We start from the raw sequence: 27,812 nt of genomic DNA, 5'->3' as shown, positions 1-27,812 counted from the left end.
TATTTTCCTTCTTGGATCATGCGGCTCCCCGAAAGCGTAGCTGTCATAATTAAAATGGTTGTTTTAACATTCTATTTACATTGGTATGAAAAAATTCTTCAGATTTATTAAATCATGGTTTTGCTATGAACGGAAAGAAGAAAAATTCGAGAATATTGTTAATTTCTAACCGATACCCAATTACGGCCAACCAGAGATGGTATTCCAAGTTCAAAAACATCCCATGGTACATGCATGTGTATAAATTAGGGAAAATATAATAACGCTTCAGTTAGGTTGCTACATTTAACTCTAGAAACATTGGACCTCCTCCTGACCGATTTATCACTAATTGCTCATTAATTTTAGATTTGATTGTGCGTACGTTAAAGAAGGCTCTTGGGACCACGGTCTAGACCTTGCTTGGGACTGGAATACCTATACGGTAAAACCAAACTGATCAAATCTGCATGAATGAACTGTTATATTCTTTCGGAAGTGAGTAGGTACGTATGCACTACCCTCATAAAAAAACGGCAGAGGGTTGCTGTTTATATGACATTTTATAACTTATAAATTCACCATACCACGGGGTCACGTAATCCCTACTTCTTACAACAGACACTACAGTTTGATTGCAAAATAATTACTTTTCCTTGAATAAGAAAGAGCGAGAGAGAGAGAGATGGCATTTGAAATTTACACTTTTATCCTTACCCGTAAATACCCTTAAAGGAAAATGCAAAAATATGATAAAAAGCGGATTTACAGACATGTCCGTCTATTTCTCCAGACACACACACACACACACAGGCATATTAATCAGAGAAGCCTCGTGTAAACGTGCTGCAATTATTATGCTTCAAACTCTTGTAAGTCTTCACAAAAATAATGTTCGGATCAAGTGAAATGGAAACTTTATTGAGGAAATATTTCATCACATCATTACGTTACCTTGAACGTGTTTTCATAATCGTATGGCATACTGAAGACATCCTTAGAACAGAAACGCCTCATTCCTTGTTGTGCTGGCGCCCCCCCCCCCCACCCTAAAAAAATGGAAAGTCCCGTACCTAGGGATGTTGCGTACAAGTGGCGAGAGGAACTAGCCCGGGTTAGAGGACGGCAAGTCTAAACTAGGAGTCCTTTACCGTATAACTATACGGAAATAGAATAAAATATATTTCTAGCATTGTTTTTTCCCTTAATGTTTCCTTATGGTTTATGTCTTTGCTTTCTCTCCTTATACTATGCTAGAATTCCCGTAATCAATCCCCCATTCAGTAGTTTATGATGCAATTCTAACGGTATGTATACAAAGTTTTCTAAATTTATGCATTATAGTATAGTTACTTTTTCGACTCTTACGAATTACGAAGTAGGTTCTTAGAATAACGGATTTAAACTGTTTTTTCGAGGGCAATTTGCATTTTGCATAAATATAACATTGTGCTACGTGAACAATTGTACATTGCTAGCCTTGTAGTACGATGTAATTTTTAAGGTACGGGAATTTTTAGGGTAATAATTTCAAAGGAATATAATGAAAAACTCGAGTTAAACCATCTACTTTCAAGGTACGAATGTAAGCTGGACCATTTTTTTCCGTAAATTACCTTTTCTTTGAGGTCAATACATAAATTCTAAGGGCTCGAGTAAGACGGCTGTTGGTAATACTGATTCTATATTCTGTGCCGTTTTTGTTGTATCTAGTTTTTTTTTTTTTTTTTTTAGATTTTCGTGACATAAGGTAATGGGTAAGGAAGTAAGGTAATCCCAGGGTGGTTTCAAGGTAATTTCACCCGGCAACAAGGAGAGAGCCCTGCTGGACAGTCAACTCTTCGTCTACAACCAATGAGAACATATGTAGTGGAAATATTAGCTGGGAGAAATAACCGCAGTTACTGCATTACTCGTCAGTAGACTCATCAGTACGCAGTGGAGCCCATAGTTCCCCAGAGTTTCCACCGATTTCAAACGTTCGTGTGTTTTGGATTTCCGTGGTGCTGTTGGTGATTATACATGAGTAATTTTCCATAAATATCATGACAATGTTGGGTTATTGCTGGTTTCTGGAAGTTGGAACTTCGTTAATATCAAGAAAACAACTATTGGCGGAAGAACTTCAACGGCCAAAAGTTCGGTAAGGAGTATTCTTGCGTTGAGAGCATGCCATTGTCATGTAGCTTTAACGATACCATTTATCAGTGACCGTAGTAACTGTCATCCGGGACATGTGTGTATAAAGGCTGTTGTTTTGACTTCAGATCATCTTGGAGATTCAAGCATGTAAAATGCAGCCTTAGCAGTGAAGGCTGATAATGATTGTCGTGTTAGGCCTATGCCTGGTTATAGTGGTGTGGAAGCTGGCGATCGTAGGCTCTAAACAAATCCGGTGAAATTTATGCGAGGTTCCATTAAAAATCAACTTTAAAAAATCTCCCGACATGTAGTCGTAAATATTACTCTTAGTTACGCCTGAAAAATTGTGAGTTTGGGTAAGTAAAAGGGACAACATTTTTACTTCATTTTGGAAAAGTTAAGGAAGGGTTGACAAGTTCTTACATTTATAACAGAATTGCATCGAAGGAACGGGTAACTTATACATAAAAGGCTTGGTAGGGCTATTGTATTTTAATTTCTCGCCAAATAACAAAAGCCATATATTTGTTCATCGGGCCATTATTATTGGTGCAAGCCACCGTCATTTGTACTCGGACAATAATGGCCCTATAACAGTTATGAGGGCCAGTAGTGAGAAACTGGCGTTTTCAAGGGTGGAAGCCAATAATGAGTGAATTTCACCAACAGGAATGGTTTAAAATGCACAAAGCACAGAATGGTTCATGACCTTGATCAGTATCAGTCATGGAACACATTCATGACAAAAATGTCACAAAGCCAATCACAGAATGCACTCTAATCATACCTTTCTTAACCTACCATAACCTTGGGCGTCTGGTCATAGGGTTCCCTGCCCCTAAAATCCCAATCCCCTCTCCAACGTATCCTGACCAAGAGCACCGTAAATCTTAAATGCAGGGATGCATCCTAATCATACCTTCCCTAGCCTAACCTAGGCAACTGCATCCCTTTTTCACAGAGAGGCTGTTCCTCATTCTAAACTAATCATAGAGAACCATAAATGATAAAAGTGAAATGTCTCCATAGGGGGGGGGCGGGTAGGGCGTCAGTGCACCTCATGCGGTGCAATGTAGGTATTATTAAGGTCCTTTGCAGCGTCCCTACGGCCCCTAGCTGCAACCCCTTTCATTTCTTTTACTGTGGTTTCGTTTATATTCTGTTTCTTCCATTTTACTCTCCACCCTCTCGTAACAATTGATTCATAGTGCAACTGGGAGGTTTTCCTCCTGCTACACCTGTCAAACCTTTTTACTGTTAATTTCCGTTTCAGCGCTGAATGACCCCAAAGGTTCCAGCGCTTGGCCTTTGGCCTAAATTTTCTATTTATATTCAAGAATTGAAATGTAGGAATTTTTCTTGGCCTACACTTTCCCTGACAGTCCCACAGCTTATTCAGTGTAACGCACATCAGAATTCCAGTAATTCAGATTAGTTAAAGAGGCATTTACTAGTTAAGAGGCAGATTGGAGTATTACAGAACTTAAAGGTGGATAAAATACAGTTGTTAAAGTCATGATTGTGCTTTAGTTTTATAGATTTTGCACTTTTAAGATTTATACATCAATTGCCCTTGTCGTCGCCAAATCATACAGAAGGCAGCATTGTCAAACTAAGTCGGTGAGTATTGGAAACTGGGTGGCGTCAAAATGCACCCGGGTACTTTAGCGTGAGAATTTGCGTTTTAATGGGTTGAAAATGGTATGTAATCATTATGTAACAAAAACAAAAAGCTAAATAAACTTGTAAATGACATATACACTAGAAGCTCCCAACATCTAGTGTCAAAGATCCTAAGAACGGAACACCTTCCAAACCGCCAGTAGACTTAGAAAAATTCGAAAACCGTTATTTTTGTTATTAACGCTGTTTAATATTCATTGGCCCCAGTATTTCATGTAAAAAAAAAAAAACTTAGAATAATAAAAAAGATTTCGACCAATTTGGATATTGTATTTGACGGTGTCGTGGAACTGTGGTATGGCTTTTAGCTGGTTGCAAGCTTATTGATAAATGGAATGACATGTACGCAGGAAATAGTCGCTTGTTTATTTACACACCGTACCAGCTTTTTGTGACTTAAGAAATTCTTGTCGAGTATATGTGGAGGTTTCACCAAAAAATCGTTTAATTAAAGTTTTCCATTCGCCTGTATCACAAGTTTCACATTCACATACCTTAGCGGAAATTTGTGTCGACTTAGGCTTTTAGTTGGCGTCCATTCGTTTCTTCCCTAAGATTACGGGTTCAGGATATAGCATCTACAGATATTTTTCACATCTTGAATAAACTGAAGTTATGGATTGGATATCAAGTTATCGAGCCATAACAAAATATTATTCATTCACGTTCTTGCCAGATCGTTGTTGTAACAAATATCCTTTGGGTTGCGCCTTCAAAAGTAACGCGTTACGTGATTTACCTTGCGAAATCACGCACATCACGTCAGAGAAAAGCCACCCCCAGGAAAACGGAAGGGCTAGTGTACTCGTAACATGGACTCTACCTCTCTTGAATTTGATGTTTTGCAACGAAAATGCCTCTGTGGGGTGTTTTGTACAAGAAGAGAATATTGTTGACACGCATCCAAAGCTTCAGCAGCTGATCTTGAGGAAAAAACGGATCACTGTTACTGTAAGGCATCAAAGTATGTCAAAGAAAGACTTTTCCTGGTACGCATGATGACAACAGACGTGAGTGACGCCCTTGATGATAACGTATAGAGTGGGAGTTCATTCGTCAAACCAGCCATAAACTCTCAAAACCCAGACTTGTATAACGATTAAACTTCACGGAAGACTTATTTTTCTAGACTTACGGGTTAAAAGCGTCCTGCTTACTAATAAGGGCAGCCATTGCTTTTTCCGGGTACTGTTTAGTACAAATCGTTATGGTACCCATACCGTCGAAATTGATGTCAATATAAGAAGGGGTCAGACGGTAATTCCTGACTTATGAGATGTTACGTACCGTCCAGAGGCTCCGACAAAAGTACCTTCGATCAGCGTACTTACATAGGAATCAGTGGTCAGAGGTTGGCCCGGGTTGGACGAAGGCGAGTACAATCTTTTGAGTATTTTCCCCGTACAGCATCTTTAATACACGCAAAAATATAAAAATACACTGCGTATTAGTATAGAGATTCGAATACTGTCCACTTTGACATCTGTGATTTCCTGGGAAGACAAGAAGAAGATTGTTTCTCAAGGGATTTTGTAATAACATCATCGTTTTGATGATCAGACTTGACTCAGAATTGCTTATATGTTAAAGTGAAAAAATAGGAAAGCAGGAATAATAATGAAGTTATCTTTGCGCTCGTTCAGATATCGAACAATTTTTCAGGGTTTGCCGTATGTAATTCAACAGTTTCCAAACGCTTTACATTACCATGATATTAAAGTCCGCAATTAACTTGACTAACGTTTCAATCAAACAAAAAAGGGCTTGAAACCTTTGAACATCGCGTTAACAGACCCTTTAATCATTTGGTATATTATTTTAAATCTGCATTTAAATTCTTATCTGTTCAATATACTAAGAATTATAAACTCGGCTATTAAATGAGACGAATCGCAGCCCAAGTTGTCCACTCTCCTCCTCAGAAATAAACCATTTGTTGGAAATTGATTTTAGGCGTAGTTTCCCCGTAATGGAAAACCATTATACATGCATACATAGAATTATCTATCTATCTATCTATCTATCTATATATATATATATATATATATATATATATATATATAAATATATAATATATATATATATATATTGTGTATAAATATAAAATATATATATGTAATATAATATATATATATATATAGAGTATATATATAATATATATATTTATATACAATATATATATATATATATATATATATATATATATATATATATATATATTGGTGGAGAGAGGAGATTGCTCAACCGTACATTACTGTCCCTAACGAGGTCACGTAATGGTGAATTATACAAACAATTAGTGGAATGTGTGTCAGCCATGGAAAAAAAAATATTAATGATCGAAAATGCATACATTTTGTTTCTGAAACAAAGACTGGTGATTTGTCATTTTACCTACTGAAGCGTCGATTAATAACTCATATTTAATCATTTGTGATAGAAAATCGAACCCACCAATTAACCTCGCGTAAGAGTAACGGTCCACTCGCTTCCTATTAATACTCTGGACTCGGAAATGATTTCCGGTTAGCTGGAGGTATAGGAGAGAGAGAGAGATAGAGGCCACCTGAGGCCAAGCCAGTCATAGGGATAACAATAAAAGCAGACAGCACAATAGAGTCGACGTACAACACTTAGGCCTATTAGGCTTGAACACGTAACTTCCTCATCAAATGGGAACCCCACAGCATGTAACCCTTCCGATCACACCTCGCATTATACGATAAGACTGCAGCTCTTCCCCACTCAGGCTGCAACATACAACAGTGTACTATCTACCGTTTGTTTCGCTTCTTATGTTAGCTCATGAATATAATGTAATATTCCGGTACCTTGGCTGATTCGTTTTCCCTTGCCAGCTACCGATTTTTCTACTCGATGGTAATGGGAAGCTGGTAGCCACTGGTCTACGGGGTAAGGTTAATATATGGAGAGACCTGAGTTCAGTCCCATGGAGGGAAAGCGACTTGGTCCTATTTCCGGAAAAAAATTCATTGCTCCCCTGTTGGCCTTGGCAGTGAATTAGGCACTGGTTAGCAGACTTTAGTTGTTTACAGGCAAGGTGAAAAAAAGCGTGAAGCTGGCAACCACATTAAAAAAAAAAATTGTTCAAAAACACACAACCTCTGAAGTCACCCCTTCTCGGGAATAAGTGTATAGTCAAAAAATGAATACAATTATGCGCACAAGTATAGCTCCCTAACACAAAAAGGAAGAAAATGTTAGTATTTTCACTTTCTGTAGGACAGTTGTATTTTTAATTTAATTACGTGCCAAAAACTGTCGCTCGTTGTCGTGAGCTGACGTGTCTGAAAAGAAAAAAATGAAAAATAAACCCCTTTGACTCAGGGGAACTAGAGGAAATTGCGGATTTTTCGTCATTCATTCAAAGGATGAAATAAAAATGAACAAGAAAATTCGGACCCAGGTGAACTGAACGTAAAGCTCGAGACGCGACAAAGAAGAAATATTAAATTCCCAGCCCTCCTCGCTCTTTATCATCATAAAGACTAATCGTCTTAACAAATAACTTGCTATAATATGCAAGTTCATTATCGCCTCCCAGGCCTTTCCATCTCACGGGGTGTGTCTCGGTCTAGCTACACCGCCGGTTTATAACTAATGGATACACGACTCAACCTTTTCTCAAACCCCCTTATCAGTGCTCCTTGTCTCATTTGCTTGAATGTAAACCTTACCATACACCTAACTAGGTAAACTAAGTAATGTTATTCTCTAACTTAGTCTGTTATCACCCTCCGTAATGCAGAGATACAATCTTTTTGAACCTTTCCTTCATCGTGGCCTTACCTTACACACCCTGGCCAACCAGTCGAGTCTATATGAACGACCATAAAGTAACATCTCACTTGCATGTTTTCATCAGTCAAAAATTATTAGTCTTGTTTTCCCCGTTAGATAGCAGCGCATTCCCATAGCTGTTGAATTTAAAGGATGCCTTTTTATTGCGTCACGAAATATTTGAAGACTGTATAGTACTCTCTCTCTCTCTCTCTCTCTCTCTCTCTCTCTCTCTCTCTCTCTCTCTCTCTCTCTCTGTCGATTAAATCGTTCATTTTATTCAAGCCATGATCCGATTTTGTGTGATTTAAGCGAGAGAGTTTTGCTATGAACTCCATCATATAACAGGACACGTCATTTAGCTTTGGGTCATTGATCGATAGGAAATATCTCGGTCAGTGACGTAAATAGAACACTATGTCGTGCTTTTGAAGTCGTCAAAAGAGCCACAGTTGTATTTTGAGTGGACCTATATTTACATGTCTACAATTAAAGATCACTGAATCATCTTTTTTCTTGTCATAAAGGTAACAAAGTACCAGCAGTATTAAGTAATAGTCTTGGTTCTTTGCCAACGACAGAATTATTTTCGTGCACTAGCTTTGTGACAACTAAGCGTATTAGCGTTGGGGCTTGGGAAACGGAAATCAGAATTCTGACAAATTATAAATTGTAAACCCATCTATATACTATGGACTAAATTAGAATTTCAAAAAGAACATTTATCATTCGATTGACCGTTTGTGATAAAACCCTTGCTAAAACGTCACATGCTGCGAATCAATGAATTTCAGAGATTACGACAATTTTATTCTGCTCTCGAAGTTCCGTTTTGTTGCAGTTTGAGATATGTTGGCCATTCATCTTTTGTCGTTGATGTTGTTGTAAAGCAACTATGAATCTTATATCGTTTTTGGCATCCATAGTATGAAGTTCATATGACCCAATATAAACAAACAAACACATTCTGGGGTTTGATTCACATCCACTTAACATTAATTTAGTTCAGACAAAAAGTATACGGTATTTATTTGGAAAAAAATAGTATACATATTAAATTAACAATCCCCCGTTGTATCTGTGATCTTTTGTTTTAGCAAACAGTTATCATGAAGAGAGTTTAGTCTCTAAAACGTATGAGTCTGTTCCCTTTTCGTGTGTAACGTTAGACATAGGTAACCGAACCAGTTCCCACAGGATACATCATTAAAACCGTGCATATCAGTTCCTATACCCGGTTTGAGTAAAAACTTTTCTGCATGGTCAGGTTACATTACACCTTATTCTGATAATGGGAAGAGAACCAGGAGATTAAATATAAAAATCCCTTGCTTGGATATATGTAGGTGAAACGAATGCCAAGGTTGAAAGCCGCCGTAAAAATAGGATATGATCAAGGGAAAAAATACGATAATTTGCATACCAACGGCAAACCTCGTTGGAAGCCGATAGCAAGAATGGAATTACAGCTTAAAAGGGAATGATTGATTCCATGCAAAGCGTCATGGTTTTACAGTTGTTTTTTTTTTTTCTTTTTGAGAGGGCCGGTAAATTTCCCTGGATATTGGATAACGATATGCCACCATTTAAAGTAATGTCAATTATTAAATCCTTCCGAGCATTAACAATGCACGGCAGCGACTCATTGCAGCCACGCCGCTGTTTTCATTTAAGCGAATTGCAATATTTTGTTCGTGCCATCATTCCATTCATTACACATACAGCCAGGCCATGCGTCTCCATTTATACACCAACCGTTGCATAACCCACGGCTCCAACCCGTCGCTCGGCGCTCGTGCAGCTCCGAGCCCGGCTGAACTGTGCGAAAGGGAATGGAAAATGATCGAATGTTTTTGGATAAATGTGCATAGGGCATCGTTCCGTTGCACCAATCGAAATTCGCGCTCCATATTAGATCGGTCAACATTTCAAAATCAACAGGAAAACTTAATTAATATTTTTTTTTCCGAGGCCGGGTGCTGGCACGGGGGTTGGATACAGGGAATCGGCACATTGTTAGGGAAGGATTGTTCAGGGACGTGAGAGGTAGGGGATGGGTGGGGAGGGGTTAGGGGGATGGAGGTCGGGTGGAGATTGTTGGATGTAGAGGAGGAGGTGGTAGGCTGTTCTTGTGTCCAATCATATTCTCGTGTCAAATTTGCCTATAGCAATTTAATATTTCACCGATGATAAAAAAAAAAAAAAAAACGGGTCATAGGAAGAGATTTATAACATTTTGTGTTTATTCGGGGTTGAAATTCACGTTTATTGGGCTGACACAGAGCTGCAAAAAATCGAGGTCGAAGCTTGGGCAAGAGTGTTGTGTTTTGTGTGTGTGTGTATGTATGTGTGTTAAAAGGACTGTAAAATAAAGACCGGATTTAAGATCAAGTTAATTATAATTATTATTATTTTTTTTACACAAACACAGTCGTAAAGAATTCAGTAAGAACGTTAAAAGAAAGATTGAGAGAGCTGGGACTGCGGCCTTGTAACGAAACGTTTATGAGGAAGGCAAACATACGAAAAGGGTATGACAGAGAGAGAGAGAGAGAGAGAGAGAGAGAGAGAGAGAGAGAGAGAGAGAAATGAAAAATAAAGTTTCACATGAAAAAAAAGATTATTAAACTTCATGCTTTAATAGGCATGTGACTATTCCCAGTACCCTTGCTCTGAGTCGTACATGGTTTTCGAGGTCAATATCTTTCACCCAAATTCACTTGTTTATTATAGAGCAGCTCCAGCAAGAATGTAGTCATGGATATATTCACAGATATAAAACTGACGAACTTGCATTGATCCTCACTTTCATACGACAGTGAAGTGCTAGAGTTATGGACGCCATGACGAAAATTGCTACACCAGAATAACCTCCATGGAGGGCTGCTGGTGCTGTTGCAAAACGTGGGGTTCTGGTATTGATCACAGTGTGATGACGAATAATGAAGATACAGGAACCTAATTTCGTTGACAATTTCCCTATGACTAGGGACTTCGAGTGGAATGTTTTCCAAAATGCTGCTTAACACACTGTCTGGCAACATAATTGTGTTAGTAGCACGCTGCTGACAGTACTGTTAGGGAAGCCTCTCTGAGTTGAAGGTTCTAAATTTTATGTATAGAATGACCAGTGCATGCAATGCCGGTTGTTTCCTTGCCAAATAAATCTTTACATATTCTCTTCGCCATTATCGTAGTTTTGAGACCTCCATTACCTTCACATTGCAAACGTTCACTCCCTGCTTTCCTTTTTATTAATAAAGTATTTTCAGTGCCATCTCACCAGTCGCTGCAACTTCTTTTCACTTTCACCAACTAACACTGAAACTACAACCAAGTCATTTCGCACTCGCTCCATAAGCCCTTTTCTTATTCCACAAACTTAAATTTTCATCTGTTGCCCGTTCCCTGCCTTGTCATCATTCCACTCAAAAATTATTGAACAGACTTAGACTTATCACAGCTCTTTCTGAGGTCCACTTTTTCACTTAACCAATCACTTTCAAGTTTACATAATTTTAACACCAACTTTGCCGCCTACATGGAAACTTCCAATTGTTCTCAGCATATTCTATTATAACAATGCACCATGCACACCTAACACTTTCCACATTACTTTGCTATTAATTTTAAGTTATGCTTCATAACCTGATCCTTATCCAAACACTAGCTGACCAACCCAGTGCTGCCCGGAAAAATTCTGAATGAAAACCAATAAACTCTCTCTCTCTCTCTCTCTCTCTCTCTCTCTCTCTCCTGTTGAGATAGTTGCTTCAGTTACATTGCCCAGCATTTTTGACATATATTTCACCACTTCTCAATCCCCATTCTAATTGTGGCTGAACTTTGACTCAAAGGGCATCGGGAGTATCTTTATTCATCCCAGCAATGTCAAAAACTATATTAGACACTAATATCTGTCATTTTTTACATTTTATTTTTCAACCCTTCTCACCCCCTGGGAGTGTTAATATTCATCTCAGCGACCTTGAAAACTATGGAGTAGACACTAATATCTTTGGTTTTCGGTTATTTGTACATTTCACACCACCTTCCCGTCCCTTCTCACCCCCCTGCCTATCGGAGCTTAGCTATGACTTAAAGGGCATCGGGAGTGTCACTATTCATCTCAGCAACCTTGAAAACTATGGGCTAGATGCTAACATCTGTCATTTTCGGTTATTTTTTATGTCACCCCCTTCCCACCCCTTCTCACCCCCTTCCTCCCGGGGCTAAACTTGGGCTTAAAAGGCATCGGGAGTGCCATTATTCATCTCAGCGACCTCAAAAACTATGGATTAGACACTAATGTCAGTTGTTTTCAGTTACTTTTACATGTCGCCCCTTCCCACTCCTCACACACCCCCCTTCCTATCTGGGCTGAACTTGGACTTATAGGGCATCAGGAGTGTCACAATTTATCTCAGCGATTTCAAAAACTATGGATTAGACACTAATATATGTCGTTTTTGTTTATTTTCACATATTGCCCCCTTCCCACCCTTTCTCATCCCCCTTCCTATTGGGGCTGAACTTGTATTTAAAAGGATCAGGAGTGTCACTATTCATCTCAGTGATCTCAAAAACTATGGATTAGACACTAATATCAGTTGTTTTCAGTTATTTTTACATGTCATCCCGTTCCCACCCCCTCTCCCTCTCCCTATCGTGGCTGAATCTAGACTTGAAGGGCATCGGGAGTGTCACTATTCATCTCAGCAGCCTCAAAAACGTGGATTAAACAGTAATATCATTTGTTTTTGGTTATTTTCACATGTCACCCCCTTCTTACCCTCCTCCCTATTAGGGCTGACTTTGAACTTGAAGGGCACCCAGAGAGTCGCTATTCATCTCGGCGACCTCAAAAACTGTGGATTAGACACTAATATCTGTCATTTTTGGTTATTTTTTCATGTCATCTCCTTCTCACCCCCCTCCCTGTCAGAGCTGAATTTGGATTTGAAGGGCATCAGGAGTGTCATAATTCATTTCAGCGACCTCGAAAACTATGGATTAGACACTAATATCTGTTATTTTCGGTTAATTTTACATGTCACCCCCTTCCCCTCCCCTTCTCATCCACTACCTTTCAGGGATAGACTTGGCCTTAAAGGGCATTGGGAGTGTCACTATTCATCTCAGTGATCTTGGAAACTATGGATTAGACACTAATATCTGTCGTTTTCAATTATTTTTACATGTCACCCCTTCCCACCCCCTTTTCAACCCCTCCCTATCAGGGCTGAATTTGGACTTAAAGGGCATCGGGAGTGTCACTATTCATCTCAGCAGCCTCGAAAACTATGGATTAGACACTAATATCTGTTGTTTTGGGTTATTTTTACATTTCATCCCCTCCGCACACCTTTCAAATGCCTCTTTGATGCCAGTGATGTCTTACCCCCACAAGGTTCTTTCCCAGATGGTAAGTCACATGTATACCAATTTTGGGTGAAATTGCTCAATGCATTTCAGAGTGCATGTGGAACGTACACACACACTCACGCATACATACAACCATATATATATATATATATATATATATATATATATATATATATATATATATATATATATATATATATATAGATAGATAGATAGATAGATAGATATTGTTCTTTCCCTATCAGTCTTTATCAATCCTATCTTACACCTCTGATATATTAAGTCACTTTAAGATCCTATAATTCCTATAATGGCTTTTAACGCCTTCACCTTACACAAAGGAACATATATTTCTCAGTCAATCCTTTTGAATTTTACCTTCATCTTGTCGTCAATTTTACTCCGTAATCAGTCATTTAAGTTATTTTCATTACCATACCAAGTAATCTCCTTCATATTCCTATTTTTCATTGGTGCCTCCCCGTTCTTCAAACATTTAACTTAATTTTTTATCACATCAGTTGCTTCCACAAGCATTCTTTTTGGGTTATTCCCCTCCACTATTGTATCATTCATTCAGAAATTTGATTGACACAGGACTATTTTTTCTCCATCTCCTTTAACTCCCCGTAGAGGGCTAGTGCCGTCAGTGTCCTCTTGAGTAACTAAGATTTTTTTAATCTTGATCGATTCACAGTGCACTGCATTTTTTTACACCTTTCAAACCTTTTACTATCAATTTCCGAGAATGACCTCATTGGTCCTAGTGACCTTCCAAATTCTTCCATCTACCATTTTCTCCTAAATACTTTCTTTCTTAATTCTCCCCGTCATACTTATGCTTAACTATTATATCTTGTTGCAGGTATGTAGGTGAATTAATAATAATAATAATAATAATAATAATAATATATGAAGGAGTAGACCCTCTTTAAACAGGTCTTATTAAAAAGGATGGCTGCACCTTTATCTTGCAGTGCACTGTAGACATGTTAGTCAGTAACTGGCCGATATTCATGTTGGAAAAAGGTCAGTGTGGAATATTGCTTTTATTACAGGAAATCGTTCGTCTGGGTTCAAGTTCAACTCCGACCAGTTCATCCTCTGGATTCTCTTGCTCTTCCATCTTACTTTCCACCCACTTCCCATCCAACTGTTTTCGTCTTGCGTGGCGAAGTTGATGAAGAGAAGAATCATAGATGCAACTGCTTATGAGGATCGCCGGGTGCATTTTGGCCTTTCCTGTTTGAGTGTTGGTTTCTCCTTCCCAATCAATGCAAACCTTTTACTAATCACTTTCGTGATTATGTCTTTTCTTGTTTTCTGGTTATGGACGGTCCTGGCATGATTAAAGAATGCCCCATTGGCGTGGCAGGAAATCCTTTTGGAGAAACGCATGGTGGTCATACCGATGTTTGAACCGAGGCCCTAAATTACTTGGTTTTCATCCTCAGTTAACCAGGCTGCTCAGTACTGCTTTAAAGATCTGTATGTTTTCTGTTGGAGTCATGACATTTTCTTGAAATCTTTTGATATTTATGATTTAATTCCCCTAGATTCACATTGTTGATACCATTTCTCCGTGGGTGTCGTTCCAAAGCAGTGTGACTAAAAACCTTTACACATGCCCAGGTTCTTTCTTAGATTCTATCTTTTTCCCGATCGTGAAACTGAGGCATGGTTGTGGGAATGCTTATGCTTAACTCCTTGGTTGGCGTATATCTTGGATATCTTGAAATTGCAGAGTACTGTAGCCACCCCCGTCGATCTGTGAATTAATAATAATAATAATAGATTTTATATCAGCTCAAGGCCATATACATGGAATATACAAAGTAGAGACACAATCTAGGTACATTAGATAACATGATAAAAAAAAATGATAAATCGGCAATATCCACGCAGTTGTTGAAGAATAAAAAATAGTATTCATAATAATGGCAATGACAGTAATAATATTGGGAATTGTAGAAATACGAAAATTGAAAATAGCAAAACTCTACAATAATATTAATCACAGTAATAATAAAGAAAATACCAATAATAACAATAAACTTAGAAACAATAATAATAATAATAATAGATTCTGCGGATGACACTTCATAATTGCAAAAACAGAGAATAAGTCATTTAAGGAACAGATCTCATTATCCCATCTTTTCTACAATTTAGATCATCTTGCCTCACAGCTTAGGATGCTTTGTTTGAGCGAATTGCTGCTATTTCTCAGTTGGGTGATCAGTTCGCCTAGCAATGATTTTTAAATTATCCAGGCGGTTTTCTGTGAACATCTGCGCAGCGGAGTGATAGCGAGGAGTGTTTGTGAGGCGTCTCAGAATGTCACTGTGAACAACAGTGATACGTCTCATGGTCTCTCGGGTATAGTTCGTCCAAAGGGGAACACCCATATATAATGTAGCAGTACGAGCGGAAAAACAGCAGTTTCGTGTCTTGGTAACAGAAGGCAAACCTCCTTACAGTCATGTTGAGAGTTGCACATACTTTACAACACCGCTGTTCTATGTCTGCCATATCTTTTAGGTCGTCCGTGAAAATGTGGCCCAAATACGGAAATTCATGCACGAATTCCAGACAATGATTTCCGAGGAAAATTTGTGGTTCTGCATTTTGCTTAAGCGATCTTGGGAGTAGCGACATACACTGGGTCATGGTTTCGTTGTATAGGATATAAAATTCCTCTGCATATCGGCGGCAAGTGTCGATGAGTCGCTGGAGACCTTGCACTGATGGAATTACATCTTTAAGCAGCTTGATCATGAATGAGTTTGAATCAAAGGTCCTGGATTTTACTACATGTTGATTATTGGCCCAGGTGAATTGGGAGGTATACTATCTGAAAAGGGCCTCTTCACAGAGTAACTTAGTCTGTAAGAAGCATTTCCACTGAAAGTTTCTCTTGCATTCTCTGCTTCTACAGTTGAAACAAAGAGTGTGAGTGTACAGCACCTTGGTTGCACTTTGCATTTATGACGTGCTTGCCCGTAGTACCAAGATAATTACAGACCATGATTATAAACTAAAATAATATTTATTGTAGCACAATACTGTTATGGCAAATGCTGAAGATATTTGTTTACAGTAAAAGGTGTTATGTGTATTTATAAAACACTGGAATATTGTCACTTTAAAATTGCTACAAAATATTACAAAATTTACATCAATAGCAAGAGTAATTCATTAGACATGCTCATACCTGGTTAATTGTCTGAAACTAAGTTTTGCATTTGTAATACAGTAATTTCAAGTGAAGAGGTTATATTTGTTGATCAGGACATGGCAGAAACCTTCTTGAAACAGGTTCACTCATTTGAGAATGAGCTTATTAACAGTTGATAAATGAACACTTTTCATGTCTCCAGAAAGATCCTCCTTTACCAAATTAGCCATCTTGCTAGGATGAAGTGGTACCAAAACAAATAAGGTGGGTAAAAGCTCTAACTTGGTTAAATTTGTTGTCATACTAACACTGTTTCAAGATCCTTATTGCATTTGTGAATCACATAACTTTTACCCAGCTCCTAACAAATTCTGTCTTAACAATGCTGTGAGTGTGGTTGGGCTGTAGTTCATGCTTGTTTATAAAAGCCATGAGAAGGCTTGTTCCGAGTTTATGCAAAAACAGTAAAGAGTAAGGGGGTACAGTGAACAGTACCATTGGCAAATTGAGGTTCACAACTTACGTCCAGTTCCAAATATCAAGGATGACTTTAAAAATGTTTAACTGCACATCAGAGGAGATGCACTGGTCTGCTCTTTATTTTTTTTATAGAATGAGTAGCGAAAAGATGGGCTTTCTTTTAGCACAGTGTCCAACAAACCATTTTTGTGTAATTGCTTTCTGTGAATACCAGCCACTTTTTCACAATCTCTGGTTACTTACTACTTATAAGATGCCATTTTGGATCATGAATTTTCACAATAATCAAAATAATCAAACTACCTAATAAACTCTTTTCATGATGGTTATTGTGCTGGCTGTAATGCAAAGAAGAGAGCTAGCTTACAAACTTCAGAAAAGTATAGACAAGTTTATTCATCTCTCCTATCTCACTTCACAAGGTTGATAACTAACTAGTCAACTTCAGAAGTGTATACTGTAGATGGTTTATTCATTTCTGCCATCTCATCCCATACAGCTGATGACTAACTGGCAAATCTCATGGCAAGAATCAAGTCTCCAGTCCTGTGATGTTGCTCACTCGAGATGGTTGATTGGTCTTGGTAAGCACCTCCAGAAATTGTTAGATGCTGAACCATTCAGAAAGTGTTGGTTGGGTGCTGAACCAGTTGAAATGTGGTGGATAACTACATAACTTAATAACAGCATCATTTCTAAAAATTGCAAGAAATGGTTTGCCAAAAAACCAAATGACAAATAATTGCGTATCTATATAAAGTCATATTTCTCACTGGTGCATAATAGTACAGGTAAATATCATGTGTATTTTTCTTGATACAGCGCTTGTTTATACAGTATTTTCAAATTTTCTTTGATAAAAAACTGAGTTGAAGAAAACTTGCTTGAGAAACAGTTTAAGACATTTTATTTGAGATACGATATACAGTATATGTATAATTTCATTTCATTTAAGTAACTATAGGCATGAATACAATTTATAAACATAAAACAAACAAACAACTAACAAAACCAGTATATAAAAAAAATTTATATCAAATAGAAGACGAAATAAAGTTATGATGAAAATGCGTAAATATCACAGATACAAAACAGGTTTTTTCAGTAATGAAATTAATGCATATAAAGTCATAGAAAGCATAAAAGAAGATAAGAGAATTCAATAGAAAAGTATTCATGAAAAAGAAAACATAACTAGATTATATACATTTTATGAGAAATTAAATAGTGTCATAAAATAAAATACTGTACAGCTTCATGAACAACAGTATATAATTACATATGGAGGTGAGGATACTGTACCTTTTCTGAACGAAAGACTTCATAATAAAATTTGTAGGTGGCCAATCATACATATTTAACTGTTTCCAAACCAAGCATACAAACATACGGTACTTAATGGTACAGGACTCATTATAAGTAATAAAAGAAAATATACTTGGTTTTTGACAGGCTGCCTGCTTTTTTGATTGACACATTTCCAGTGAACTTTATAGGTCAAGAAGTCTTGTTTTTTATGTGAAGGATTATACGAAGGGTGAATTTAATTCTTTATCTACTTCAGGCCTAAAGAAAAATTAGAATGGAGAACGAAAGTGGAGTAGGATGGAAACTACAACCATAAATCTTGAAAAAGGGAGGGTTAAGAATCATTTAGTACTAAAGAAGACTGTGAAAAAAAACAGCTTGGCAGCAGGGGCAGACTGACTGTCATCTTACATACTATATGGCTCCAGTTTACTTTGATATTTTTCTTAGCAGTACATCCGTATTTTCATGTAGGTCTGAAGTTATATTCCAGTATTTTTATGTAAGGTTCTCAGCCACTGAGCTTGATATTTGTTGAGACCCAATATTTCAATATTAAAAAAGAATATGTACCAAATTAGCTATGATGGTTAATGTAACCGGTTTACTTCCAGGAACTGGCTCTTGGCATGAAGAAATTGACAACTAAAGAAGAGGCAATAAAGAATTTTTGGTTTGTTGCTCATGAAGATACACCTTGTTCATGATAACAAACAGGATATCCAGGGTAAGTACAGTACATGCCATATTCTGTGTGTGACATTCAGTGAGAAAATTACAATAATATTCTGTATTCATACATAATTGTTTTGTATTCATATGAAAGAGTAATAAGTGTTTACAGAACAAAGTCCGTAGCAATGCCTTTGATGAAAGTAAACTTGTCCGAGTGACCATACCCAAAATCAATATCTACAGTTGTTTATTGGATGTAAGCACCACCAATATACTCACATCATAAACAATGTAAAGATTATAAATCATATGAATGCTTGTCAGTTTTGTTTCAAGAATTAAAATATGTATAAGAAATAAACTAATTTATATATCAACACTGTGGTGAGTATGTCCAGTGAAATATACTGCTGTATGGTATATGAATGTATTAATTGTAATGACGTAAAAATGTTGTGCTCGCAGAAATAGCATTATATATAATTTAAAAGCTTTAGTAGAGCTTTTTGAAAGAAAAAATCTAGAGTACCTTGGCACATAGATTAGCTGAATTCCTCACTCCTTAATAAATATACTTCTAACTGTACTGAAATATCCCTGCTGGTGCCCTTCCACTTCAGTAACATGAAATATATTCAGTGTCTGTTGAGAGGCATTAACTTCATTTGGTGCAGCTGCTTCCAAAGTGTGATATTCTCGGTTTGGTGGATTATCCTCCTGAGGGTTTGCGTGTTGTAATACTTGAGATGGCTGGTTTAAGGTCTCTGTAGGAGGATGAAGTGCTACCTGTTGTGGAGGCATTGGTGGTGGCGGTGGGTGAGGTTGGTGGTGGAACTGAGGTACTCCGGTAGCTGTTTCTGTTGCTGCTGTTACAACCTGAGCTTCAACATCACATTTTTTTAGCTTATGCTGTTGCTGTAGATGTTGACGAACTCCCTGAAGCCACCTGAAATGAGAAGAGACAGTCACATTACAAATGTTTAAACTACAGCCTTTTAATAGGAGGAATTAACAAATTGTTACATATAAATATGTATGTGAAACTTATGAAATACTGGTATTTTATTGTTACCCTGAAAAATGTATAATAGTATAATAGCACTTGTAGCTTGTGCAAGAATTATACAGGATTGTGCTGATAGCCTAACATTGTTGTTCCTATTTGGACCTTTACTACTGCTGCTGTTGACTTACGTCAGCATAATCTTGCTCCTGGAGAACCCTACAGTACAACTTGATTTTATCTGATCACTTAATTTTTAATGGGACTTGAGTTGGCTGTGGCAGACATTATACTTATTCCCTTAGGTTATTTCTTACATTGGGACCCCTATAAATCCTTTCATCATATCCTAAGGTCAAGCTATATGTTATGCATGAGACTGAAGCAAGCAGCAAGAAATTGTACTATGCTCTTTACATAACCTATCTTTGTCGTTACCTTCAGACCAATCAGCTAGGGTAAAAATTGTATCACTATGTAAATTTTTAGCAGTAAACTAGCGTTTTGTTTCCATTAGGTCTCAACAAAGTTGGATAATATGATCATTATATCAGAAAAGTAATTATTGATCAATCTTGGATGAGTAACTTATAACAGCTGTGACCAAATACAATGTATCAGTAGTACATAAGCTGTGTAAAACCAATCAATCGCTTCTTAGGAATTTTGATTTTAAGATTTTAACAACAAAGAAGCTTCAGTTTATCAACTAAATCTAACAAAATCTTGTCATTTCAGGTTGTGAAAGATGACCCCAGGTGGGATATACCCCCAATATCCCATTCTTCTTTAGTATGAAGTTTGACACTTGAACAGATGAATTTGCATCCAGCAAGAGATGACGGAGTGACCTCAGCACAGTGGAATGGTTTGCATGTGCAAAATTAAAAAAAAAATTTCATACTAAAGTAAAAACCATTTCACAACTAGAGACCATCTACATCTACTTGAAGGGTAAGCCAGCTGAAGTAGTGAGCAGTACATCAGAGATGAAATAATTGGAAATTAAAGTGGTTTACCAAAGTATGTCAAAGTATCAGTATATTTGAGGTTGTAAGTTCATTCATAGTTCAAGTTGGGAGATTGGCACTTTGGCCATAGCTAAGGGAGTTTAGTTTAAAAAAAAACACTGGAAAGGTAGCAGAGTGCATTGAATAATGGTTAAAAGAAGGAAAAAGTGGACTGGAATCTCTTTAACTATGCCACATCTGACTTTTTCACTGAATATATGTTGTTTGACTGTGGCTGAATAAACTGTCTGAATATAGCTGAAGTAGCTAAAGTCTGAAATTGGGCTTCTTTCATCTTGGAATTAAGGGTTCAGAACTTTGAGTGACAAGGATGAATTGGCATGGGAATCTTTTAGAAGTGGGATCATACATATCTTTTTAGAAGTGGGGTCATAAGTATCTTCTTAGAAGTGGGGTCATATGTATCTTTTTAGAAGTGGGGTCGTATGTATCTTTTTAGAAGTGGGGTCATATGTATCTTTTTGGAAGTGGGGTCACATGTATCTTTTTAGAAGTGGGGTCATATGTACCTTTTTAGAAGTGGGGTCATATATATCTTTTCAGAGTACTACTTGACAAAAAAGGATGACAAAGAACTCCCAAAAATTATTAGGGTGGTCTAACAACTGTGATTACGTGATAATCCATGCCATGTATTTATATGACAGGGATACAAAGGTTAAGAGTAAAGGCATTCTACCAGCAAAGACCCAGAGAGTGCATCTTGGAGAGGTCATGGAAAGCTTCATGGAACTATCAAGGACCAGTACAACGTCTCACTAATGAGACACTTGCAAAGACAAGGCATCCCTTTCTTGTCAGTAGTCATGGCAGTGACCCTTGGCTCCTAGAAAAGTGATCCAGATCCAGTCCTTAACAGAGAAGGACCTTGGAAAAGATGGTTATGTAGCTCTTGACTGCAGGTGCACTGGTGTGTCTCACAATTCAGTAAAGATGTCCACAACAATAAGAGAAAAATTAACATGAAAAGGAGAATCTTGTTGCTTTTTTATTATAGTTTGAGGATGGGGGGGCTTACTGGAGTTGAATGACTATTGATGTAGCAGCTACTGAAAATAAAGAAAACTAGATAGCCTTTATATGTGAAGGTACAGGGTCTCAACGTTCTGGTGGGATACATCTGAACTGAGATTTGAGGAGACTGAGTTACAGTGGCAGGTCCCTATTATGTCCTATTTAGTCTCTACTACAGACCTCAAAACATGAAGTGGAGGAAGGACAAATTTAAAGACCATCAATGGTGTTTAACTATGCTTGGCTTCCAAGCTGCTGGTCCAGGAAAAGGAGCAACTGTTGGTTTATTTCTTATCGAAATTCTTTTGCATGCCATGGGAGGTATGGCTTTACTTTCTAGCTGTCCAGGACCCTTTAGCCATTGTGTTTGAAGTGTTTCCTTCCAACTTACCACTGAAGCACTGGTGAACAAGAAGAGGCCTGGTGGTGGAAAGAGAAAAGGAGAGCCATGAAGGATAATGTAGATAATGTAGTCCTGTAGCCTCGTGAAGGCGTTCTAGGACTGAGAGAGGCAATGAGATCAGGTTTTTTTTGGAGATGTACTGAAACTACCCTTGGTTGAACCATTTGACCAAAAAATGTACTGTATACAACAAATGCTTAAGTTCTTGAACAGGGTTGCAGGCCTTAAATTAATAGATCGGCGAGAAGCATCTTCCTCAACTTTCTTTGTCCTTAAATACAGTTTGGCTCAAAGGTTGCCTATGAATATTTGGTATCCTTAAGGCAGGTCAAGTGCTTTAGTAATTTCAAACCTATATTAACAGCTTAAGTGTATGATACATTATTACTCTATACGCTTATTGTAGATACTATAATCTATATGTAACGTGTATTTGTCATTGTATAACATATTCTCGCCTCCCATGTATATAACATTGTATACTGACAAGTGGTAACTGTATTCTTGCCTCACATGCATGTTAAGAATTGGCAACTAAACACATTCGAATCCAATGCCTAGCAGTACGCCGCTTCCCCTCTCCAAGTTCGATTGCTCACACGTACATATAGTCCTTGTTGCATTGTAACCTTACCTAATAAAGACCCTACATTTTAGATGAGCTTGTTTCACATCTCATCCCAAGCAACATGGCGCAGTAAGGTATTACAGGAAGAAGTTGCAAAAGCAAGCGAAGATACAGGAGACTTAGAGCAAACTAGAAGAAAACCGACAAAGGACCTCTCTCTCTCTCTCCATAATGGACTTTATTTGCTGGTATGTACAGTGTATCATATGTGCAGTGTAAGGTGGTGCTAACGGGCCAACTAGTGCCAATATTTCATGCACTGCATTTAAAATACTGATACTGCACCTTTCTATTAATTCTGTTGTAAGCCTGTGTGGGGGTAAACAGAACATTATTTGCAATAGATTCTCCACGTTCTCAGGACGAACGTGACGACACCTGACTTGCCCAGCATTCACAAGACCCTGTCTACCATCCACAGTCCCCACCCGTTCTCCATCCCCAGACGACAGTACCCCATTCAGCTGATTTCCTTTCGCTCATACAATACCTGGAGAAATCACAGATTGAGAATCATACCAGGAGGAGACAAAAAGAAGAGAGACAAAAAAAACAGGAAGAATTAAGGGTCCAGTGACAGACAGGAGGACGAAATTCACAGGCAACAGGAAGCACACCGCTACAGCACCTTTCTGCAAATGCTAACCCCCACTTCGTACAGCAAGCAACCACAGGAAGCCCCAGCGCCTCCTTCAACACCTGCAGTTCCTACCTCGCCACCAGAGGGTGCAGTGATCCCGTCAGTATCCCCTCCACAGAGAGCAATCGCCCAGAACTCACCCCATCCACCTTTGCCCAGATGCAACTTTTCACATTTTTTGGGAATGGCGACATCGCTAGGATGATTATTCAGTCTTGGTGGATCTGCCCAAGTTACCTAGAGAGAAACAGTTAATCCAGATGAGGATGTGTCTTGCCTTGGACCTTGGAGACACAAAGGCTCCTCGAGCACACCCTAGACATACCCCCAGACACCAGATTAATTGTCAACGAAGTCCTGGATGCCCTTCAAGAACACATCGAGAGCCTTCGCAACGAGAATCTACGTCATAGGGAGCTGCTTACCTGCAAACAGTTAGAAGGAGAGTCTTTTTCAGACTTTTTCATTACATAAGACTCAAGAACATTGCAGAGGAAGTAGACGTCTGTCCCGGTAGATCTTCAGTTTGTGAGCAAACCCAGATGAAGGTGATCATCCTCATGGGAGTCAGAGATGAAGCACTGACTTGAGAAACTCATAGCCCTTGACACCAATGCCTCTCTACAGGATTATCAACACAAGTCGCACCTATGAGGCCACCAGGAAGGCCACTTCTGCAATTCATACTTTGTCCTCTCAGCTGTGTGCCCTCTCAAACTTCAGGAAGCAGAAGAAACATGGAAAGGGTGCCACCCCACCACACCATCACAGTGTTTAATGCCAATTGTACAACTGCACGCACGGATCCACAGAAGTGTCCAGCAGCAGACAGCACCTGCAGCAACTGTGCCCACAAGGGGCACTGGGCCAAGGCACAGAAGCCAGACAGGTCCAGTGCTGCCACTGCAACCGACAGGGACATTACAAGTGCTGCCGGAAGAAGGCAAGGGATGCCAAACAGTGCCAAGCTTACACCACCCTCTCCAGGCAAGAATCCTAGCTGTTGTCGGATGGGAAAACACTTCTATCAAGACACTGCAGCCAATCTCCGTTTCCCTCTCATATGGTGACATCACATCCAGTATTCAGATGTTGCCAGACACAGGTGCCAACGTCTCTGTTATGGGCCCTCAGCATCTTGACCTGCACATTGCTAGGGCCCACTACAACCCCACACCAGTTATCATGATGTTCACAGCCACTCTCACCGTAAATGAGAGATCCTGTTCAGCAAGGATCCAAGTCCATGAAGGTGACTGAACACCACTGCTGTCATTTAGCCATTGCAAAGATTTGGCCATTATTGCGCCAGAGTTCCCCAGACTATTCTGGATGTTAAAAATGTCAACAAGTATTCAGAGCTGCCTCTTCATGCCACCACGTTGCCTGCCGTAGCCAGAGACTTTTTTCTTCGAGAGTTCAGGGACGTGCTGATCTCCAAGGAAGAACTGAAGAAAGCCCCACTCAAGCCAATGGAAGGATCCCAAGTGCGAATGAGCCCCAAGCATGCATTTTTATGGACTGCGGATCAGGACAGAGCATTTTGCTGAGTGAAGACTGCCTTGGCTAGCCCACCAGTCCTAGCCTCCTTTGATCCAGCCCTCCCAGTTATCCTACGATGTTTCTAGACTCAACGGACTAGACTATGCCCCTCTACAGGACCACAGCAATGGAAGACTCTGCTTAGTACAGTGTGGCTCTCATTTCCTTGCAGACGCTAAGATGCACTGCGCCACAATCGAGTTGGAGATGTTCGCCGTAACCTGGGTTATGTCCAAATGCAAACTGTACCTGATAGGCCTCCAACATTTTACGTTGATGGCAGACCATCGCCTACTGGTGTCAATTCTCAACTATTACACTCTGGATGCAGTCAAGAATCCCTGTTTGCAACGTCTCACAGAGAAAATCTCACCAAATCTGTTGACAGCCATCAGGCGTGCTGGCAAGCAGCTCAGCATACCCGACACCATGCTGCATGCCCGTCAGCCAGTTCACACCAGAAGACGAAACCGACTGTGTTGAGGCTGGGCCATACATCAGGACCATTGCCACCGCTCATGCAGCAGCCCAAGAGGATGACGCCTCATCCCAGGATGCCGACATGATTATTCAAGATCTTTGTGCTTTAGCGAGGGAGGACCCATCATACATCAGTCTTCAAAACTGTGCTCTCTCAGGATTTCCTACTGATCATTACAACTTACATAATTCATTGCTCCCATAATTTGTTGCTCCCATTCTGGAAACTATGGGGCATAATTCATTGCTCCCATAATTCGTTGCTCCCATTCTGGAAACTATGGACAGTCTCTTAGTCGATGCTAAACTCATACTTTATGGGGCAAGGATTGTATTTGCTGCCCTTTGCCGCTGCATATCACCACTCCATGACAGTCACAGAGGAATAGAAGCCACAAAACAACGGGCATGACTGGCCAGGAATCGACTCTGACATCGCAAGTACTGTCCAAGCTTGCCAGGTTTTACAACTCAGCTTCCAGCAGGAACCTCTTCAAAATGATAACCACCCTATTAGGCCCTTAAAGTCTGTGTCCATAGACTTCTTCAACATCACATGGAAGCCATTCCTTGTTGTGACCGACAGACTTTCTGGCTGGCCTGTGGTTGCCCCATGCTACAGTGATGCTACCGCCTCTGCAACAATAAGGATCTTCTGCAGATATTTCAGGAATGTCAGTGTCCCACTTCGCCTCAGGACTGATGGTGGACCTTAATTAACCAGCTGTGAATTCAGGGATTTCATGGAGCAATGGGGAGTACATCATCATGTTACTTCCCCACACTACCTGCAGTCCAATGGCCATGTTGAAGCCACTGTGAAGGCTGTGAAGCATCTTACTCTTAAGACAGTGCCCTCCTGCAATATCAGCTGTGAAGACTTGGACCTTGGCCACTTGGAGTTATGGGACACTCCAAAATTCATGGGCCACTCCCCTGCACAAATCCTATATGGCCACCCACTTCGCTCTTGTGTGCCTGCTCATCCTCTGTCATTCTCACAGGAATGGCTCAAGAAAGCCAAGGACTGCAATCACCGTGCTGCTGCCAGAGCTGAACTTGTATAGAGGTCATACAATCAACATGCTCATCCCCTACCCAGGCTACAAGTTGCACAGTCAGTCAGGATCCAGGATCCAACTTCTCACCATTGGGACAATGTCGGGATCATCATGCGCCATGGCAGGTCAAGAAACTATGAAGTATGTCTCCCCAGCGGATGAGTATACTGGAAGAAGCGGCGCTTCCTGTGCCCAGTACCAACCCCTGGCGCTGACCCTCTACCTCACATCCCTGTGGACCTTTACATGGACACGAAAGAGTCCTCCTACAGCCCCACATAGATCTCCTTGGTTTTCCAGATGAAGAACCCGCTCGAGATGGGGCTACAAGCGTGAAGGGGGAAGGGAGGTGTAGATACTATAATCTATATGTAACATGTATTTGTCATTGTATATAAAGTGGCAACTGTATTCTTGCCTCACATGTATATTGAGAAGTGGCAACCGAACACATTCAAATCCAGTGCCTAGCAGTACGCCACCTCCCCTCTCCGAGTTCAGCTGCTCACATGTATAGTCCTTGTTGCATTGTAACCTTACCTAATAAAGAACCTACATTTTAGATGAGCTTGTTTCACACCTCATCCTAACCAACACTTACATCTGTTAGTGAGGTGTGATAACCTATACCCAAAACTTGTTCACTCCTTAGTTTCTTTGTTTTTCTGCTTGCATGAAGGGCAACTAACTAGAACCCCCACTTTCTCACCAGCACCACCACACAGCTGACCTTGTAACTTAGGTCATTCAACCTTTCAGCTAAGCATAAACAATATTCTCCATTTAAAAGGCTTTGGCTTGTATACCTAAGAAAAATACAGACTACTTTGAAAAATTTGATATTCTGATCAATAACCACAAGCTTAGTACAGGTCTTCTATGCAGTAGGATTTACCTCCTCCACTAGGATAAGAGCATCCTTAAACCATGAGAGGATTTTGCAAGTGAAGTTATGTGCTCCATTTCTATCAACCTCAGCTTCTCATTGTTCAACAGCATTCTGATTCTCAAACAGTCAGCAAGACCTTCCATATCCACTTTGCCAAACCCAATCTTACACAACAATCTCTCAACAAAAGGGAATTCAATAAAATTGTGTATGAATTCATAACCTATCTTTCTGCAGATGTCATTCCACTGGAAAAGCTGGACCATATCCAAAACATCAACACTGACGTCAGTGCCACTCTTCCCTTTTCCATTCAATCAGGACCAGTGTCAAAGAACAACCAAGTTCATCACATGCAGCTAGTTCCATTTTTTGTACGAGAGAGGATGCAATATGAAAAATAAACCCTTAATAATCTTAAACTCTTCAGCCATGTCCAGCAATGTTTTGAGCATTACAAGGAAGAACCTTTGAAGTATTTTATTCTCCC

The 27,812-nt window shown here is 39.3% G+C and overlaps 1 protein-coding gene and 1 long non-coding RNA gene across 5 annotated transcripts in view; one reads left to right on the top strand and one right to left on the bottom strand.

The window, feature by feature from the left end:
* Positions 1-1,692: 1,692 nt before the first annotated feature.
* Positions 1,693-26,995, top strand: LOC136848782 (uncharacterized). Of its 2 annotated transcripts, XR_010856137.1 has the most exons (4): positions 1,693-2,122; positions 17,148-17,232; positions 18,571-18,683; positions 20,373-26,995. It is a non-coding gene; the product is annotated as an uncharacterized lncRNA (long non-coding RNA). The 2 variants fall into 2 exon arrangements; XR_010856138.1 differs by lacking the exon at positions 17,148-17,232 and having other exon boundaries at positions 1,857-2,122.
* LOC136848781 (uncharacterized) overlaps positions 17,537-27,812 on the bottom strand; it is a 28,092-nt gene continuing 17,816 nt past the window's right edge. For all 3 annotated transcript variants that reach the window (XM_067121374.1, XM_067121375.1, XM_067121376.1), the window contains exon 9: positions 17,537-19,577. In XM_067121374.1, the coding sequence (XP_066977475.1) occupies positions 19,187-19,577 (391 nt within the window). In that variant the 3' untranslated portion in view covers positions 17,537-19,186. The remainder of the gene's footprint in view (positions 19,578-27,812) is intronic.

The sequence above is a fragment of the Macrobrachium rosenbergii genome, chromosome 19 (assembly GCF_040412425.1).
Source record: "Macrobrachium rosenbergii isolate ZJJX-2024 chromosome 19, ASM4041242v1, whole genome shotgun sequence".
In the NCBI taxonomy this organism is placed as follows: domain Eukaryota; kingdom Metazoa; phylum Arthropoda; class Malacostraca; order Decapoda; family Palaemonidae; genus Macrobrachium; species Macrobrachium rosenbergii.
This window is presented reverse-complemented; position numbering and strand designations above follow the sequence as displayed.